The 22,390-nt window shown below is 30.9% G+C and overlaps 1 protein-coding gene across 4 annotated transcripts in view; it reads left to right on the top strand.

The window, feature by feature from the left end:
- LOC107444322 (LIM domain only protein 3) overlaps positions 1-22,390 on the top strand; it is a 142,715-nt gene that overhangs the window by 88,735 nt on the left and 31,590 nt on the right. For all 4 annotated transcript variants that reach the window (XM_021147362.3, XM_071179014.1, XM_071179015.1 and 1 more), the window contains exon 3: positions 11,170-11,438. In XM_021147362.3, the coding sequence (XP_021003021.1) occupies positions 11,182-11,438 (257 nt within the window). In that variant the 5' untranslated portion in view covers positions 11,170-11,181. The remainder of the gene's footprint in view (positions 1-11,169; positions 11,439-22,390) is intronic.

The following is a 22,390-nucleotide window of genomic DNA, read 5'->3' on the forward strand; positions in this document are numbered from 1 at the left end:
TTTTAAAGAGAAGAAAACTAAATGAATCATATGAAAAGTTTTTATTGTTTCATCTGACACAAAATGATGTCTCTGAAAAGTTGGAATGAAAAAGTGAGCAATAAACACGCGGAAAATATAACTTTATATGAAAGAAGCGTGACAAACACTTTTCATATTGATGTATTTTGGAAAGAATTCATCACTGCAATACTCACGAAGTAAAAAGTTTAGAGGTTAATTTTAGGGTAAATAAGTTGAAGACAGGTTGATTTTTTTTGTTTAAAAAGCGAAGAAATAAAGAAAAATTAATGAAAGGCAAATAAAACTTAATTTTAGGTCCTTTCTTTTAATAAAAAAGAGCACGGACACTACGAAACGAAAACTAAGTTTTTAAATAAAGAACAAAATCAATGGTAAAAAGAGTTTTTCAGAAATCAGAGTTTTTCTGATTTTAAGAATAAAACGTAACTATACAGATTGTCAAATTTTATTTTTATTACGATTTGATACTATTATTCATTGAAATAAAAAAGCTTGTAAAACATTTCGGTTCTTGTTCAGTTTTCAAACACTACGTATTACATCGAAAAAATCATTTACATTTACTTCTTATAATATGAATTCTCTCTAACGTTAACAAATAGAGATAGAAAAAAAGAGCTTACACGTAAATAGATTTCTTTATTTTACATTTTGCTATTTCTCTTTCGATTATCATTTTCTGAATACTTTTTTTCAGTTCTGACTTTTTTTTTTTCAATCATTATTTTTTCGAAAACCTTTCATAAAAAATTCATTTTAAAACATCTTTATTGCGAAATATTGTGTCGTAATTACCACTATAAATATTAAATACCAATTCACTAGTATATAAGACTTCTTAACTTGATTCTATCTTGAGGTACTTTTTGATAGATGAAGGTCGATAATTATTGCCCCTTATTGGTGACCTTCGAACGATTTGCTCACAAAATAGCCTTCAAAAATCTGGTGAAGTAAATAGAATTCTTATGGCCAATAAATAGATAAATAAATAAATAAATAAAAATAACGAGGGAAAATAAGTAAATAATAAGTAAATAAATAACAAATTAATAAATAATAAGTAAATAAATAGCAAATAAATAAATAATAAGTAAATAAATAACAAATAAATAAATAATAAATAAATAAATAACAAGTAAATAAATAGCATATAAGTCGTGTTAATTTAATACTACCTTGAGGTTCCTTTTGATAGTTGAAAGTTGTCATAGCCCAGCAAAAACAAATCTGTAGGTCCAGCTCCACAAAACTGCTGTTTGCCACCAGCTAAAGCGACGGGTCTGTGCCGGCAAAAGTCACTTTCAACTGTACTAAAGTGAATGGCTGGCCTTCTGTCGAGCCAACAATACCGGCCTATCGATGGCCGGTAGTACCTAACCCAGCAGTTACTGTCTAAAACGCGCTGGGTGAGTGATTGCCCGACATTTTCCAGTAGAGGGTAATCAATGAATCAATAATTGAGGGCCAGCAATTTATATACACCCAGCAGCATCCCTTTAGTTTANGGATGCGGCTGTTTGTAATGTACAGGCCCAACACTTCCTACAATGTTGGCAAAAGTTCATAGGGTGGCCCAGCAATCAACCCAGCTGACAGTAATTTGCACCTTCACTTTTCAATCAGTACCGTCAGTAATTTCGAAGATGGCCAGAACTTATGTTTTTGCTGGGAGTCTATAATTATATCTTCTTAATATTCTTAATATAAATTTCCAATGCATTTTACTTAATGAAAAAAAAATTTCACTTATAGAAATCAACTTAAAACTTCAAACTCAATAATCTTGAGTACAATATAAGGTGGAATGTTAGTTCTAGTAACGATATATGGGTAGCGATAAATTTGGCGGCAGTTATAACCAATTATGGGTAACCCTAAAGCCTCTACGATCCGAGGAGACAATTTTTGATGACACCCACCCACTTCGGCATGAATAACGAAAATCATCGTCACTCTTCTTTTCCAAAAATACAGATAAATGCATCCCTCCCACCCACGCATCTCACTTCCCCCTTCCGCGATGCGAGATTAGGGAGCTTCAAGCTGCGGGTTCTCCGGTTTCCGGTCATTCCTTCTGAAGGGTAAACTAAAAGTTCGGGAGATGATATCCCCAGTTTTGGCGATAAAATAATCATTAATCATGTCTCAGGTGCTGGTACAAAATTTTTCGGACAATTGGCGTCTCTTTTTTTCTTTTACTTTGGCGATTTTTCTCGCTTAAAGTGAGATTAAAAAGGACAATGACGGGAATTATATTAATATTTATTCATACATTCATGCTTTTCTTTTTGTGAAAAAAAAGGCAGCCGATCACACCGTATCCGGTTTAAGCAATTTTCATATTCTAATGAGATGGACTTTTGTTTCATGGCGGGTATTCCATCACTTGGCATTCTTTTTTGCTCTTCTCTGGCGGTTCAAATTTAAAGAGCTTTCATTTGTTTTTGAGAAAGAGAAGCCTGAGTCATGAAGGATGAGGGTAGCCGGAAGTTATTGAAATTCCCGCCTTTCAAGAAAGGCCTTAGTATTATGGATTGTTATTTAAAGCAGTAAATAAAACGTTAAAAATTGAAAGGAACTGGCAAAACTTTTGCGTGAAATATGAACTTTCCTTCTAAACTAAAAGGGGGTCCATAATCCTTACATTCATTTCGGGTCGAAATCTTTTCTTCTGTTTCGAAAAACTGTCAAGATGTAAATTTGCGAACCAAATATTTCTGCGAAAAGTTATTGCGCAGAAACAAACACTTTTAGGAAGAATACGAAAAGCGGGAATAGATCATTTTAATAGATTTACCTGTAAAAAATATGGTGTTTTATCATTAAGAAACTCTTACCTATCAATCCATTATAGGGCCATTTTTTTTCTAGTAATGTAGTGTTAAAATGTTTTTAAAATTGAGATTGATTTATGAAGAATAAAAGAAATAATTTTACTTATTACTGAAAATTAGTTTGATTTTTAAGCCTATTATTTTAGTTGGAAAGCGGTTGGAATATAAGCATTTTACCCACTTTTAAGAAATGGCCATAAACTTGAATTTCTGTTCATATAAATTAACGAATTTATGGAATGTGTGTTTATAACTACAAATTAACTCCAAGAGAATCAATCAAAAAATTATTAACGAATAGCGCACAAGAAAATTCAGCTCCCAAGTTGTGACCTCTTTTCGTGACGTTGCACTAACCTTTACTGTTAACGCCATTAATGTGCAAAAAAGCCCTTCATTAGCATCTTTTTTGTATTCGTTAAGTTATCAGCAGATCGTGAAATCACAGATTATGAAAATAGCTATCTTAAAATGTTAAAATTTAATTAATTTGTAAGGTTACTTACTTCGGCCTAGTAAAGGATTAAAATCAGTGATATGGTGCAGTGAAAGTTACTAGTAACGTATAAATCTAAACCGTTCGAAATTTCTGGGAAAAAATAGTTAAATAATAATTTATTTAATTGCCATTTTACCATATTCATGCAAAACATACAAATGGCCCTAAATAAAATGGTTTTCAAACTGTTAACTGTGAGAAAAACCGCTTATTAACTGCTTTTACTTAAATATGCATAAATAATAAATATTCATTCATGTATGAATAAATATACATTAAAGGAATATACTAATGAATATTCATAATTGTAAGAAATTTAGTTTATCTTACAACAATTGTGTTGATGTAAAAAGTGACAAATTGAAGCAAAAAGACAGACAGAGAAATTTGATGTTTCTAGATATCAATCTCAACATTAACTTTATTGAACATTAACATGTACTATATTGAAAATTAACACATACGAAATTTTTTAAAAATATTGAGGAACTTAATTGAAGAGAAATAAAAAAAATTTCCCAGTTTATACTATCAAAATGATATAAGGCTTTCTTGAATGGGTGAAATTACGTCTCATTAAGTCGAACTTTCTGTAATTTTTAGTTTCTTTTTTTTTATCAAAGTTCTGTTAGTCTTTTTTCAAATCTAGGTAATTGTTTATTTCGTTACGATTAACATATTAACAAATTGTTCTTACATTAAATTATAAAAGTAATAATTATAGAGAAAGAATTGTTTCAGAATTATACCGGCAAAACATCAATCAATAGTAGTTGCTGTTTGTTAAATTGTTTTCTGTTAAATGTTATTATTTTTCTTTTACATCGGCAAAGATAGCCATTCAGTATAATAACATGTAACGGAATGGTGAATACGAGATAACAATAAAAATTACTTTTTCATTACACTATTACCATTAGTGCAAGCTGAATGTTGCCATTTATGTGCTCAATATTTCAGACATATACCAACCGCGATATATCAATGCTGATATTAAAAAAATTCAAGTTTTTCACCGCTGATGCGGCGCTTACTCAAGTATCCTGTAAAACTGTTTCCTTACAACAAAACTGTTTCGGCAGTAATGCCGTTTAGACGTATAAAATCAGATGTTTCGACATTCCTTCTTTGTACTGTTGTTTTTTATTTCAATTATTTTCCCAATCATACTTTATTAGTTCTCACTCCTTTATTGTTTTCTAGTAATAAAGTAACAGTTTTTTGAAGTGAATGTTTAAGAAAAAATCTTAAAAATTGCATGTTATTTATATTTGATTAATATAAACTTCCTAGTAGCAAGTGTTAATCTGTAAATGTTCAAGTTGTTATTCTCTGACTTAAATCAATGGTTAGCATTTATATAAAATTAGGGAAAATTTATAGAAAAAGGGATTTTTTACTATTGATTTTGAATTTATGACGATATGACGTATTCATTAATAAAGTGTATTATTAAATGAATTTTAACTTCGTTATGAAGATGCGTTCGTTTAAAATTTGTTTTGCAAAATTTATACTTTTTTTTAAATAAAATCTAAAATTTTGCCTACAATTATAAAATATAAAAATTAATTAGGCTAATATTTTGAATACTTTTTGCTTACTATACAATAACTTTCTAGATATAATACGCTTCAATTACATAATTTTTTTTTCTTCTCGAGGCACGCAAATATTTATTAATAATGAAGTTTATGATGCATGTATGTTTTTTTATTGCACTTGTAAAGATTTTAAAATGTTTCTCGTAAGTCATTCATCAATGCATCTGTCAGCTTAAGAAGGCTGCATTTGTTTTTATTAATATACGCTTTTTCTTTTCATTAATACACGCTTCGAATTCTTCATCTTAGACAGCTTTTTTAAATGTGCATACAAGTAACATATTCTAAATTATGAAAATACAATTTTCTAAAACTTTAAAATTATTTCAATATTTTTATAACTAATTTCTATATAGTTGTTATTAAATATTCGATAGAATTAATTGATAATTTATAGACAGTTTTTATCATATTATTACTATAAAACGAAACCCTAATTGTTAGAATAATATTAATCAGATTATCAATTTCCTCCCGATTCATTTCATATGTGAAAAATTCTGATAATTTAATTAATGACCGTTTTAGCATCTCACACTTTTCCAAAGGTTTGAAAATATGTTTTCGTGTCGTTCTACATCTATCAATTGAGGTTCTTACCCTACCACCACCACAATCCTTTATTTTCTTTCGTTTTTTCGTTGATTGTCTTGTTTAAATCCCTTCCACTTCATTAGTCAACCCCTTTTTCGTCCGTTGTTTTAAATTGTTATTTTCTTCTGAAACTTTGAGTTGTTGTAATTTATGATGCATTTTAGCCATAATGAAGGCTCTGTTGTTTCTAATGCCTACTTACCAGCAAACCAAGGAAACTTACTTGGAAAACCAAGTGAATTCAAGGCAGAGGGTGCGTTTCTTTGTTTTCAGTGGTGCCATCTATGGTCAAAAATACGATTTCAGCCACACACGTCACAGCCCGTTTTACAGGGAAGACTAATTCATACATCCATTCATTTTTCTACAGATTGTAACTTTGGCGTGAACCAGAGGTATTGATTTGTTATGGGAACTTGAAATGACTTTGTGACCCCATTCGATTCAAAGTGCATCAGTCACCATTTAATACACAGGGTTTCTTCAAGTGGGAGTCGAACTCCCTTCTTCTTCTGTTGGCATGACAGCCTTTGGTGGACCAAAGCCTTCCCTAAAAAATTCCTGCATTATGTTCTTTTCTTTGCGATTGTTCTCCAGTTAGTAATTTTCAGGATTTGATCTCGCCATCTGATCTTAGGCCTAACTTTAACTCTAATTCCCATTGTTTTCTATTTGAAGATCTTAAATGTCAAGGAAGAAGGGTCTATTCAAAAGATGTGACCCGCAAGCATCAAGCGACTTAATTTGATGCATTTGTTGATATCATCTTCCTTGAATAGTTTATATATCTCAATATTATGTTGTTGTCTCCATAAGCTATCCACATTTATAGCACCAAAAATTTTTCTCAAAGTATTTCTCTCAAAAACAGCACGAAATTTGTGATTTAGTTGAAGTCCATGTTTTGGATCCATATGTTAAGACAGGTTAAGTGATAGTTTCATATAGCATTGTTCGTCTTGTAACTAATTTTCACTTTAGAAATGTTCTTAAGCCATGAAGGCATCGATTAGCTGCCATAAATTTGAACTCCCGTTCTCACGAGCAAGAGTCCAACATTCTACCTACAAAGTTATCCCGGCCTGTGAAGGCTATTCTTATAACTGATATTATAATGGTATTTTTGTGCTCTTTCCTCATTGTTTTGTTTTATTCATAAATGACACAAAGTTAATCCTTTTTTCACTGTACCAGTATTTTTTATCCAAATACTAAAAAAATAAATATCCACTATTTATGTTGGATGTCTTAAAGAAATAAAAGATTTTTTGAAACTTAAAGCTAACTGAAACGCTATTGAACATTTTGAGATCATCACATCTCTTAAAGAGAGTATACAACAAATTCTTAAGAACTACGCATCATTAAGAGATTAGTTTCAAAATATTTCTCACACCAATAATAAACTTAAAACTTTATGACGCATGAAAAAAAAACATCCGTTATTAATGACTAAAAAAATCGGAATCTTAAGCGTGCCGACATTAATGTAATTTTAAGAATTTAAACGCCTCATCTAGCACCAAAAGAAGGGGGTCGGGAATTACAGAAAAAATAGCTACAAAAAAATGGAATTTGACTCTGTAAGCAGACAGATTTGATTAACATATAAACATCTTCTTTAAAAGACAGAATCACTAAAATCTGTCGTCCTTGTCTCGCTTGAAGAGTAAAAAAATAATCATTCTTTTACCCCTCAGCCCGGGCAGATTTTTTTACCTGCTCCTTAGCATCCCCTACCCCCTTGTCATCATTTTATCTCTTAAAACCACATCATTTTTTTTTTTTACGAAAAGATTTTTTTTTGTCTTGGCGCATTTTTTTTTTCTTTTTCCTTCTTTTCTATGACGAAGTTGATTTTTGCGCTTGTCTCGGGTGTTTTTTTCCCACTCGTTTTGGCTCCTATTATTTTTTTTCCTTTTCCCTTCAACTGCATCACTTAAGCAAGCATTGAAGATGATGGCTCTCCGGTTTCTTTTCCCTTCACCCCCAAAGGAGGTGGAATGAGATTTTTTTTAAAAAAAAAAGGTTTGAAAGAAGAAAAAAAAAGAAGTATGTGATGAAAAAAAATGACAAGTGCGGGTAGATAACGAGTATGAGAGGATCGGATTGTTGAAAAAGTTTTTCTCTGTAAATATATATATTCGTTTATTTTGTTATTTTAGTTTTAGATTTTTTTTATGCGTGTTGATCTTAGATTTACACCCTGTTGCGTTTAAGCTGTTGTCGCTGCACAGGATAAACTCTCCATGTTTAACTATTTTTTTTAAGAAAAGATATTGTTTTCTTTGGTAAACTGAAAATATTAATGTTACTATATATTAAACTATTTCTGATACAATTACATAAAGAGAATTATGAGAAATAAGAAATTATAGTTAATAGCAATGAAAAATTTATTTTTCCATTATTCCGTTAAACTATTGCATCCTTATATCTATTATCATATCATATGCTATACTTTCCTATTGCTACAGTTATCTGGTATTGTATTATCCATTATACTATCATATCGTTACATTTATCTTTCATTTTAACATTTACTATACTATCACATTATTTATTAAACTATCAACTATTATATTATTTTATTGTTATATCTATCAACTATCATATTGTAACATTTATTTATATAATTATTGGACTATATATTAGATTTTTCTGATCTTATATTGGTCTATTATCATTGTATCTGCTATACTTTTCTGTTATTAGGTTAAACAATTATATAATCTTATAATTTATTAATCAATGTGTTATTTATCTATTATCGTAATATCTACAATACTATAGTATTCTTAAATTTATCTAATACATTATTATATCATTTATTTTTAAAATTATTCTAATATATAATAGATTTTTCTGTTTCAATATTTATCTATTATCTTTTTATCGACAATACTAGTCTGTTATTATATTTATCAATTAAGTAATCTTATGATTTATTAAATCGAAGCATTATATTTATCCATTATCGTAATATCTACTATAATATAGTCTTGCTAAACTTATCTATTTTAGTCTTTTATTTATTTATAAAATTATTGCATGATATATTAGATTTCTTCTGTTTTGATATTTATGTATTTTCATCTTATCTGCTATACTATTCTGCTATTATATTTATCAATTATATAATCTTATAATTTATTAAATCAACTTATTTTCATATTTATTTATTATCGTAATATCTATAATACTATCATGTTGCTAAATTTATCTAAGGCAATACTGAGTGATAATTGGAATGATATTTATTACTATTATTTATAAGTATAATTGAGTTCCTTGAGGAATTTTTGTTTAAAAGAATAATACGCCATCCTTTTATACAATGAAGAAACTTTTTTACAGTTAGCCAACATGTAATCCTTGTAAAGTAAGAAAAATAGTATTGTCAAAACTACCAGAATATGGTAAAATTTGTCGTGTTTCTAACTCTATGGGAACACTAAAATGCTCGGTGACTTTTAGCAAAGCGCTCTGATAATAATTTTGGTAAAATTGCCGATAAAATATGGTTTTATAATATGCGATAAAATAAAATAAATGTAACAAAACTTGGTAGTTTTATTATGAATCCTTAGATCATAGCATAAAAGCCATTTATTCAGTCAAATTTATTTTTCAGTTTTGTATTTCTTGCTGAATGTGTGGTAATAAGAACTAAACTCTTGAGAACTAGAATTTCTGCTAAGCTAATAATATAGAAGAAGTAAAACCATAAAATGAATGGTTTAAATAAAATATATTTCTTTTCTTTTATAACCAAAGTAACGTATTTTTACCAGAAATATTATGATCATACAGTGTGGTAATTTTACCAGATTTCTTTTCCTCCGCCGACTAAAGCTAGTTTGCGTCAGTGCTGTGGTCGGTGCAAGTTGACATCAGGATAAGAATCAGGGCCTTCCTTATCAAACATCAATTCTCAGATAGCAGTCTAAGGTTGGTTTTAATGTAAGAAACAACATTTATCACATAATCCAACATGGTTTATAAAGGATTCGCAAACAAACCGTGCAAGCTTGAAAAAATATTACTGTTAACTACACTAGTTTACCCGTTATAAGGTTAACCTTAGACCTGCATGAACAACTCATTTATATCGAGATCGGATTTGTCTTTACAAAACAAGGCTATGAAAACCTCTTGAAATTGAAGATGAATTATCATGTGCAAATCAAAAGTAGAAAGCTTTCTTTAACTGAGAAGGGCACCTTCTCAACGCTTATTTTAAGATTTTATGACCATCTCTAAGAAACAATGTTTATTTTTCCTAGATTTCATACTCTTTCTTTAAAACTTTAAAATGAAGGTTTGCCTGATCACTAAGTTTTCAATGTAAACAAAATGTTATATTTGAGAGTCTTGACAAAGCTAGAATGGAAAAAGAAGTTACAACAAGGTTTAGAGCAAAATCCAAAAAAGTAATATTTTTTGTACCTTTATTTATTCTTTAATAAAACAAGCTTAGCATACTAATATTTCTACTAAGCTTTAAAAAGGATTAATTTGTCAACATTCTTATACGCGCAAAACAAGATGAAAATGTAACGTTAGCCGTTAGGTTGTCTAGAGTTATTTGTCTAAATTTTAGAAGGAACCTCAGATCAAAATTAGATTCTTTTTTTCGATTCTCATTATCTGTTTTCTATCTGAAAAGTTGCTAAATGAATAAGAAAATTGTCTGAATAATTTGATGTAAGAAAAAAAAGAGTTTCTGCTCCTTTTCATACAGTGAAGGAAACGTACAGAAATGGAGTGACCTCCTTCCTGATATGAATAATCCCAAAAACTGTAGCACAATCGTATTTGAAGACTACTCGGGGAAGAATATTTTATTTCCATAAAAGCTGAATCGGAAGGAAAAAAAATGATTTTGTGTTTAAAAAAGAAGGGTTTTTCCTCAGTAAGACCCATCTTCACCATGAAATAACTCTCGGTGAGAACCTATTTTTCGCGTTGTTGATTAGTCAAAACTAAATAATTCACAAAAACGATTCGAGAGGAATTTTTTTCAGTCGAATGAATGGCAATCCAATTTTCCTTTTTTTGTAAAAAAAATGGACATAAACTGTTTTTATTTCCCTCGGTCTTCATTACTTACCTATCCGGATTCTCTGAAATATTTTTTCAATCATATGAAAGCCTATTCCCTCGTTAACGACATCAATTCCTCCCCTCTAAAATTCTGGTGCATTTCTCTTGCTCTGATTTGCCCATCTCGGCTACCATGGTTTTTCACGTTTTGCTTTTACCTTAACTTATGTTTTCTCATTAGAATCTTTGTATTTTCTTTTTCAAATATGTTTTTCCTTCTTCAAATATATTTTTTACAAATATATTTTCTTCAAATATATCAACTTTTTTCCACCTTCATAAATATGTGAAGTCAATTATCAATTCAAGTATTTATAATTCATTTACCCACTTTGAGTAAATCCAAACACAAACATTTCTTTAATTCTTACTTCTTCATTTGTTGCGACAAATAAACTTCCGATAATAAATCGCTTATAAAACATATATATATAATTTAATGATTGTTAATGGTAATTAATTTACTCTTGTGGAATAATTGATTTTATGAAAATTATTTTTTCAGGTTCACCAAGACATGGACATGAAGGCTGAAGGTTCGCGCAATCCGAATCTTCCAGTAGACAATGGGGCGATCCCACGTCCTGCTTCAGAAAGTGCAAACTGTGCAGCTTGCCAGAAACCAATCAGAGAGAGGTATCTACTAAAAGCATTAGACCAGTATTGGCATGAAGACTGCCTCAAATGCGCCTGCTGTGACTGCCGTCTTGGCGAAGTTGGCTCTACGCTTTTTACCAAAGCTAATCTCATTCTTTGCAAACGGGACTACCTCAGGTAAGATAGGTGGCAACAATTGTTTTTTGGCATACTTTACTGTACATTAAATATTGAACATGATCCAATAATGCCTGTACTTATACAACAAACCTAGAAATTTAGTCCTGTCTTAACTTGTATTACAGTTTTGTATTCTCTAACATTTATTTCAATATAAAAGAGAGTCTATTTCATTTTCAATTGCGTTGACGATTAATTTGTAACAGTTTATAGTGTAATCAGATTTATGTAACAGTTTTTTCACTATTATCTGAACTGCATTAAAAAAATGTCTTTTCTAGCGAGGTTTTTATTAACAGTGATCTAAAAGAAAATCCCAGATGCTTTATTTGTTAATTTTCACCAGTTAAAAGACTAAGACTGAATACTGTATCAGTTTTTCTACCATTTTGTGAACCGCAGCAGAGGAATATGCTCTCTATCGATGCTTTTACAAGTGGTGATGAAAAAGCAAACTGTATTATTGACTAAAAAGAGAATCTTTTATTTCCAGAAGATTTATATATTATTCCGTATCAGTTTATAGAATCAGACTTTTGTTACGGACAGTTTTTTTTCTGCTATTGTCTCAGCTGCGTCAGAGAATTGTGTTTTCTAGTGATGTATTTATTATAGGTCTTCTAAAAAAGAATAAGTATTATTTATAGTTACTTTATCTATTATTTTGTACCAGTTTAAATAATCATACTTACAAAAGTAACAGTTATTCTGTCATTATCTGAAGTGCATTTAAGGAATGTGTCTCTCAGTGATGTTTTTATTATTAGTGATGGTGATCTAAACGAGAATTAATTTCCTTTTCAGTCACTCTTTACTGTTATTTCGTACCAGTTACTTTACTTTAAACAAAGTATGTTGAAAACTGCTTTAAGTAGTCAATCCATATTGCTTGTATGATAGCAAAATTATTTAGTACTTACTAATAGTTGGTTTTAACATAAAAGTATAATCAAATTTCAACGTTAATTTGTAAGGTACTTTTAAAATAAATTCTCTACATTCGCATGAAAGGGATGTTTAATAAATATCTTATACATCAAATTATAAAAAGTTTTTCCCTAATGTCAAAAGTACTTCTCTAGACTACGTGCAAATTACATTCAATCAAATATTTTTACTTCATACCAATAATATCAATAATGCGGAAGTAGATATAACTCCCTGAGATACATATTTGAAATGATTAAAAAAAATTTTAAAATTATCTTGTAAGGACCTGAAATTTTATTTTTTTACATAACTGCATATAGTTAGAAATGTGCTATAAATTGTCAAAATAATAGGATATGAACTCCCTTACAGAGATAAAATATCTGTATCATGAATTTTTAATGAACCATTTATTTTCCATTGAATTTATAATCAGCGTCGTTTTCTTCAATTATATTAATAGAAGAAAGCACAGAGCACTGATACTTTTTGCGAAATAATATTAAAACACAGATATATATTTATGACCTTAAAAAATTTTTATATTTCACATGGATGTGTATCATTATTTCCAAAAGAATTATGTCTGGATAGTTATTTCATTGCTCTCATTTACTCCCAATTATAAATTCAAGCTATCTACCCTTCATATATAGAATATAAATAGGTATATTCGTTAATATAAAAACTTCTCTTGATTCAAAAGTTATTAAGGGGTAAAAAGTTGACATGTTTTGAGTGCTCAAAAATAGCACCCCATTCTCGAGACTCACCAAACGCGAATGGGAGGAAAACAAGAGAGATTACAACCAGAAAACTTAAAGTAACCAATTCAAAAATGGAAAATAAAATAAAGGTGGAAAATAAAACTAGAAAACAGTAGCTTCCACTAGGAGCAAAACAGGTCAGGTTGCGTTTCCACACGCTATAGAGAGGTGGTGAAGAACTCTTGTTGTTAACAAGAAAAGAAGCATGAAACAAAATTTTAGGAAGTGAATTTTAGTGCTAAGTGAAGAGGGGAAAGAGGTAGGTAAGTAGGTACTTTATTTATGTCGCTCTAGAGTTGCACAATGGGCTATTGGCGATGGTCTAGGAAACACCCCTGAGGATGATGCGAGGACATGCCATCGCAATTTTGATCCTCTTCAGAGAGGATGGCTAATCTGCTTTGGTAGTCCGACGATCTGCTTGAATTCGAGCACTTTACGGTAGAACAGTTAAACGAGGACCTATACCGCCCACCTTGGGGTCCCGAGTAGGCTCATCAAAGTGGTCGCTTAATGACCGCAGCCAGTGATGCTTGACTTCGGTGTTCTACTGGGAACCGTTTCTATACGATCAGTCCACTACGGGACACAAGGAATAAAAGTGTTTGGTTGCTATCGAAATTAAATTTATGCCCAAGTATTCGGCATTTTTCTTAACATTGGATTTATTGAATTTTGATTCCAGACATATATGTAATGTTTCTTTGATCTTAATTACAAAGCGTGACTCGGTGGGGTTTGTTTCAGTTCCACAGCTTCGAGGATTGTTTAGAAATTTACTTTGCATAATAAACCGACCGGAATGTGCAGTGGTTAGGGAGCTGACCTCACACCAGACAGGTCCTGGGTTCGAATCCCGGACAAGGCATGGATGTTTTTTCCTTCTCTATACTATATATCCTTACTGCGGAAGCAACTTTGGCCCACTTAATAGGGGTGCCGTTGAAAGAGTTGCCAACAAATCTGCCCAACTGAAACCTCAATGAGGAGTATCAGTGGGGTGGGCATTAGAAGAAAAAAAAACTTAGCATAATAATGTTTCTAACTTACTTTCTGCATTAATATCATAAAATAGTTTACTTAACCTGAGCATAAATTAAGTTTCTTGATGTAAACAACTTATTACATCGCTTGTTCTAAAAAAAGGATGCATGAACCGTTGATTGAAGAGGCGAGAGAAAGATATAAGCATTTCCAAAACTGCAACTGCTACTTTTCATGAAGAAAAGTACAATTTCAGTTGTGCGTTGTCGGTGGCGCGTTGGTATGGGGAAGGTGTGTGTGAAGGAGGTCTAAGATGAAGGATTGCGCAGAAGGGGGGGAGGGTGCAACGAAGAAAAGAATACACCGACTGGAAAAGAGGTCCGGGGAAAGAGGGAGGATGAGGGAATTAACTAATTAATTAGGGAATTAGTCGAGGATCTTGTTTAAAACGGGGTAATTAAAATCCGAGAGGCAGAAAATTGGGAATGAATTACGGCGTGACAGCCATATAAGGCATGTGTAGGGGGGTACGAAGGGGGTAAATGGGGATTCGCATATACACTTTTATGCGAATTTAAATTGACGCGTATACCTTCTTTCTTGCTTTTCACCCCCAAATGCCTAAAGTTGTTCGACTTGGGGATACACATGCCAATTGATTACTTCTCGTTGGGAAAAGGAAACTTTTCGGGGGATTATGCCCAACGATGTGTACCGCACGAGCCGTCGTCAGTGCAGGCAGCGACCTAGGCTTTGACGCGATGTACCCACCACGTTAACCCACGATGATTAATACCCGAGTAATTAAAATTAATCGGTGATTTTGAGAAATACTTTTTCGTCATTAATGCAAAGACGAGTGTAGTTGGAAAGTGAAGGTTCTGCGCCATGCTATGTCCTTCTGTTCTCTCTTTCATACCAGTTTGCTTTTAAAAATTAAGATTGATCTTCAGAAATTAATTGGTATTTCGTACTCCTAAAGGAATGGTTTAATGACTTCCATAGAATGAAATTTTAATTTCTGAAATAAATAACTTCGATTGATCAATTACTGTGCATATTTATTGGATTTCATTTAAGTACACGCAGTGATGGAAGCTCGTGCGGTATTTAAAATAAATCTAAATGCGCCATATGTTTGATAAATTGATTGTAAAATTTACTATAGTTCGATTGAACATTTAAAAATACATATGAAAGATTGATTTTATTCTTAAACTTGTATTGCTTAAAATTTTCACTACAAAAAACTGAATCATATTAACTTTGAAACACTGACTGATTTACCATCTTTAGTATACATTGTGGTTTAATTCTCGATCTAACAACCGCTTTTGGTTCTTATAACAATTCTCTTTTTAAGCAAATGCTGTTGAAAATGATCTTTTGTACAGTTGTACTGAACTTGATGAAGTCACACTTTTTATGTCATTAGATAGTGATAATCTAAGATTTTACGAAAGGTGATATTTTTACTTCAAACCTTTTCTTAGCATTGTTTCCATGTAGCTGCTCGAAATTCTGTAATTTTCAGTGGATAACAGCAGGATAAACGGTACATCTTAGTTGATTAAAGAAAAATCAGAATTGTTTCACCAGAAACAAATGAGTGCCAGTGCAAAAAGTTGAAAATCGGGTATTTTTAGTTGGCAAGGTGAAAATTTATCTAAAATATAACTATGCACGCGCACTTCCTATTATAAATTATTTAAATTTATTTGGAAAATTATTTTATTATTAAAGATATTGTTTGGAATATCTATACAGGCAATTAAATGTATTATTTTACATCTTAGTAACATATGATATCAAATCATGTTATGATAGTGTGGTTAAACTAAGCATTAAAATTAAGAAACTAGTACTGAAATTTAGCGCAAAACTTCACAAACATAATTAGCTATTGTGATTAAGGAATGATACGCTTCAGTATTACAAAGAAAACTTCCCGAGTGAGGAAAATTACTGTCCACGGAACAACGAGGAAATATCGTTTAAATATTGTTTTATTCAATATTTCTGTTTGACGTATAATATTGAATAAAACAATATTATACATCAACAATTTATTCACATAATTTTTTTAGATATTGAAAATTAACTTTACTTTTCACGCTGCGAACAAAGAATTGAAATATAGAGCGTGTGAGCTGTCACAAGCATGAAAACGTAAATTCACATATTCACAAATTTCTGAATGAAAAATCTTTTCACGTTTGAATAGTGGGAAGCTGAAACAAACTGAGATGTAAGATGGGAAGAATTGGAGTATTAAAAGCGATTAGTTATTATCAACAAATAAAGTGTCCTACATTATGTTTTAATTATACTTCTACAATTTCGATAATAACGATTTTAATCAGTATTATTGTTATTCATTTAAAAATGAGTATTAGCCGTACTGTTTTATTTTAAATGCATAATTAATATTTAGTTTCTGCAAGTTTCCTTATTGCGTGTCATTTATTCAACTTAACTTCCTAATAGTTAGGTCATTTGATTGCCTTACAGCGATAGCACAAAGTTCCAAAATTTACAATTGTGTTTTTAGGATATTATCCTAAAAACACATGTTGTGAATCTTAAATAGCATTTTTAAAAAATAAGTTATCGTTTTGTTTCTGCAATTTTTTCTACTGCATATTATTTATCTCAATTCAAAATTTTAATATCTTTATCTTATTATAGACTAAAAATTATAATTTTTTAAAGTTGAATTAGTTTTAATAATTGATTTAAATTCGTATTAATTTTGCGCTATAACACATTTCAAATGGGTTTAACTTATAGGAGAGACTGCTTTGGATAGCGCAACCGTACAAAACAATGTGATAGCAAAAATCAAACTCTTTGACTAAATTCATGATATAAAATTATATCAAGTGCCTCAAAATGGCCACAATGCAGTTATTTAAAGGTTGTTTTCTATGCTACTATTTGTAAGATAAAAAAATTTCAATGGATCATGGCTAAGTATGTTATAACAAAATAATTAATTAAGTTTGACGATACAGAATTTTGTTGCGAAAACTAAAATAATCGAGATACAAATAAGCGAGCGAACATTTCCTAATAAACGAGATTAAAATAAGCGAGCGAACATTTCCTAATAAATAAATTCAAAGTAAATAAGCATCTACGTGTTAGCTCATAAATGTATAGAATCAAATTTATTTCATAAATATAATCAAATGAAATCAAACAATCAAATATGGATTTAAACATTAGTATAATTGCAGTAGAATTTTTCACTTCAACTTTTTATAAGCTTCTGAAACAATAAAAAGTTGAATATTTATTGGTGTCTATAAGCTTCTGAAAATAATGACGGTAAGGTGTAGACAAAAACTTATTATACCTTAAAATATCGTCGATTTTAATTAAATATTTATGGTAATCATATAGTACTTAAACAACTCAGTCTTTTGCAATTGAAAACATTTCAAGCTGCCTCAACAAATGTACGCCTGACGGTTATTTACATTTTTGAACAAAAGTTTTCTTTTTTTTCAACATCAGTGCCTGTCAAATTTTAGAAAGCCTCCTTTTCGAATTTTATTACCATAACAATAAGAAGAGTACTACAGTAAACATAATAGACATCAAAACAATAAACCCGTTTTTTTAAACTTTCATTTTTACGTTTTCCAACATGTAAGGGATGAAAGGGTTGTGAGTGTGCTTTCATTAGTTATTTGCAAACCGATAATTCACGTAAGTAAAAGACCATTGTTGTTCGCAAAGACAAAAGAATTATTGCGAAAACATTTTTGCTAAGTCGTGACACTATTTGCGAACAAAATATTAAAGAGAACAATCGCGGATGAATAGAAAGTGGAATAAATAAACAAAATAAAAAAAAGAGTGCCTCGCAAGAAAACAGAAAGCTAATAACTAATCAGTCATTTAAAACAACTCTCGTCTTTGAGTTTGCTAAATAGGATAACAATACCGCTTCGGCACTGAAAATAATTAGTCATGACTTAATTCGGCGCTCAATTGGAAAAAGTTATTTTTTCTTTATTTTTATTACAGCGTGAGGTAGTGTAATGGTGTGGGGAGGCAAATGTTTATGATGGGTTCCCGAGTCCTCTGCTTTTGTATTGCTAAGAGGCGTGGATTTGCTTTGATGGCACTAGCTTTTAAAAGCAACATGTTTTCTGATTGTCTTCAGTTTTATTTATCACCGTTCGCAAAGCAGTTATTTCAGAAAATAAATGCTAATAGAATGAGTTTTTAATTTCGCGTGTTTTATGTAAAGAAGGTATGCATTGAAGATTACATTAATTAAATTAAAATTTATTTAAAAAAAATAGAAGCAGTGCTTAACTAATGTCCTATTAGTCATATTGCTTCAGCGAAAAATGATTGCAAATATGCTTATGTATATGTGTTTTATTCTTTAAGTGTTGGATGTTAAGGTAAATATTTTCTGAACTTTCAAAAGAAAATGTAAAATAAGTATAATTTCTTTTGTCTTTTTATTTTTTGTCCACATCTTATGACAGAAAATAATTTGTCTTCGACGGAAGCATGCCTTTTATAACTTGTCACTACATTATGTGTTTGCAATTCCTCTTAGTTTGTAATAATTATTCAGTTAATAATATTTATAATTCGTACATTTAAAGTATATATAGTTATTCATAAGTATATTTAATATTCGATTTCGCATCAACTATTCAACCGATTTCACTCAAATTTTGTGTTTTGCCATGTAAAGTTAACATTTTTTATAATGATGTAAAACATTGTGTAACTTATAGTTAAATTTTTTTTTACTGTTATTAGAAAACTAAAAGTATTTTTTTTTGGATGGAGTTATCTTGGGATGAACGGTTTTCCAGTTCACATAAAAAGTTCTCAAGATATGGCGAAGTACGCAAAGAGTGAAATTAGCATTAAAGGGTCTAAACATTGAATCGATGTCCTAACCACATTATGGGAACCCTATTTCCCAGCTTTCAACTACCCTCTATAATTTAGATCTAAGTAATATGAATCCGTCGGGAAAATCATATGTTTATTTAGAAAAAAGTACATTGTCTGATTTTGTAACTTAAAATATCGCCTGCACAATTTTATTATCATTTTTCAACTTTTCTTCTCTAATTATTAAGACAGAGTCCTAGAACGTGAAAATCCGATCATTAGATCAAAAGTTATTCGGAGTGGTCCGTTTTTTTTCTTCTTCCAGCACAGTACTGAACATTTTAAGCAAATTCCCCACGATGTTTGCGATATCAGACGAACAATTGAGGACCAAAATTCAATTCAGTCTCAATTATGCAGTTTGACTTTATACTTTACATATTGTCTTGACGTTTGACTGTACTTTAAGTGTCGAAATACTTGAAATTCAACTTTTGCAAAAAGGCAGACCAGCTGGTAGCAGGAGGAGGCTAATTTTTTAATATTATAAATATTTTTGTTGTCGTTGTTAGTTACAGTATATATTAGTTATAGTGTATGTTTTTTATAGTGTAGTTTAATTAAGACAAAAGCTACTGAGTTGATTTAGAGGGTTAGTTTACTTAATGATGATCAAATATTAGTAAGAAAATTTTAATTTAACATCATACAGGTACTTTATTAAGAAAATAATAAGTTGTTCAAACCATAATAAAATTAATTAATTAATTAAAATACAAGAAAAAGCTGATTAAAGAAAGCGGACGATGCCATACTGTATTTTAACTCTAATTGCTATACAAAATAAAAGAACAGCTTTAGGTACAAAACCGGAGAAAATTAGTTTAAAATGAAATCAAATTTGGCTAAATTGAATATTAAAAGTATTAAAAAATAAGATTTAATTTGAGATTTAAACATTTATTGAAAATAAAGCATATTTTATTACATTTCTTTGACAAAATATTATGGCATCGATGTCTTGCATTACAATTAGCGTTTCAAAGTAAATTATTAAATATGAGACTAATTGTATGTTGTGCTTCAATATATAAATTACCTAAGCAATCCGTGAAATATTAAACAATTCTTATGTTGACAGCTTATCATTATACATTCTGTTGAATGCTGGGCAATGTGTGTAATATTAATCATTTCTAATGTTGTTGGTTTATTATTATTATTCATTCTATGTAATGAATATATAAAATTAAATGCCCAGTCAATGTCTGAAATAATAATAGTTCATAGATTGCAGGTTAACTTTAGACATTTTATAGAATATCGGATTGTTTACCTTGATGGTACATATGTTACCGAGAATGACCGAAATGAAAAGAGAGTGTCGACTTTCACCGGTGAATGTCAACAATCACATAGTCGCTTTGGTGAATGTTCTAAGTAATTGTTATATCCGATTTTATATTAAGTTATTCGTTGATATTATTCTATTTATTCGGTACTTTAATATCTGCAGAGGATAGATTAGGAAAAACATCAGTGTTCGGAGTACCAGTTATATGCTTACTGGGCAGTGACACTTGATCTTAAGAAACATTGATGTTGGGCATACCGGGCAAGTACATATCGGGCACTTAACTGGGCCAAGTAAATATTTTGAACATTTACCAAAGCGACAATGTGATTTTCAGCATTCACCGGTGGAAGCCAATAACCACTAATTTCGGTCATTCACAGCAACACTTGCGCATAAACAATCCGTGCAGTTATCTTGTGTGTTGTATATGGCTTTATTTAGAAACTAATCTATATTTATAACAGTTCACCGTGCTACAAAAGATCACAAAGAATAGTAAACAGTCGAAAGGAGACGATTTTAATCATATCCCGATCACTGAGAGTTTATTATTCTTATCTTTTACTAATATACGAGGGTTGTAAATTAAATAGTGGCCACTTAACCTTGAAACTCACAGAAGGGCGGGGATGCGCAAATAGGATATGGGAACGGTGAAGTGGAGCTGTTGTCGATGTGTAGAGTGCAAAAATCAGTCGATCTGCTTAGAAGGGTAGTTGTTGTGTGGCGTTAAAGTGAGGAGTTTCGTTTCCATCGCTCTAAAGCATGTTTTCAAAAGGCTTAATGACGAAAAAGACGAGATGCTTGAATCTATTGTACTGCTGTCCAATACGATAAAGCATTTGCGCCACAGGCTTCCACTAATCATCGATAGCATTCTGTTGCATTTTTGCCACGGGCAACCTCGATTTTAAGCGACGACCGCTGATCACCTTTCGAAAACATGCTTCGACAACAGCTCCACTTCACCGTTCCCATATCCTATTTGCGCATGCCCGCCCTTCTGTGAGTTTCAAGGTTAAGTTGCCATTATTTAATTTACAACCCTCGTAATTTTGTAATCTCTCTGGTATTCAGAATTTCTGCTCAGCAAATTGAGCATTACGTTGGTGCAAAGTAGGCACTCTTAAATTGAACAAATGCTCTGTCAAGCAGTCATGGCCAGTCAGTAGTCTAGAATTTGCTGTTGACTCTTTTCGGAGACCGGGATAGCCTGGTTGGTAGGGCACTGGGTCCAAGAGTTCGTGGGTTCGATCCCCACCGGCCGAAGTCTCCCCGTGTAGTAAATGGTGACTGATGCATGCAAAATCTGTCGAGTCGCAAAGTCTTCCATGTTCCCATGACAAATCAATACTTCTTGGGGTACTGAGCCAAGAGTTTCCTTGTTTCAGGATTGGTTCAAAAGTTACAGGGCTACGGAGTTGAGCATTATTAGTAGTAAATCCACAATTGGATCGGCTATTCAACGGCGGATATAAAGTAAAATGCCTCTTTTTGGGGTCTATAGCTATATGATTATAAGCTATATAATAATTATGTATTACACAATCTTGAAAAATCTACCCAGGATTTACCTTTTTCTATTTTTGTCATATCGTTGTTGTTCGCTTCATCAAAAAAATTTTAAACTTTTTTTAGTGTATCTGGTGTAAAAGGGGTAGATTTTGTTCTGAATGTTAGTTCTAGTTTTTACTATTAAGTCTGGGGCTGTCCGGTGTAAACGTGTGATGAAATCCACTGAAAAATAATGGATTTCGTATGAAAATTTAAGTTTGTTTGAATTTATATATCATATCAATTTGAGAACCGTGTTTTACTGTTACTGATGACATGGCTAATGTATGCAATTATCTCAAATTTCGCCATTTTACGTCTGTTTTTTAATGCCCATGAAGCATTATCCTTTAAATATATTGTTTTCTTCTTAATTTTGATTTGAAAGAATGTGTAAAACTTGGAGTTATTCCATAATTGAAATTCTGTAATTACTTTTCAAATCACCTCAAAAAAGTATACAAATCAGTTTAAAATACTAATCT

Source organism: Parasteatoda tepidariorum, chromosome 3 (assembly GCF_043381705.1).
Source record: "Parasteatoda tepidariorum isolate YZ-2023 chromosome 3, CAS_Ptep_4.0, whole genome shotgun sequence".
Lineage (NCBI taxonomy): Eukaryota > Metazoa > Arthropoda > Arachnida > Araneae > Theridiidae > Parasteatoda > Parasteatoda tepidariorum.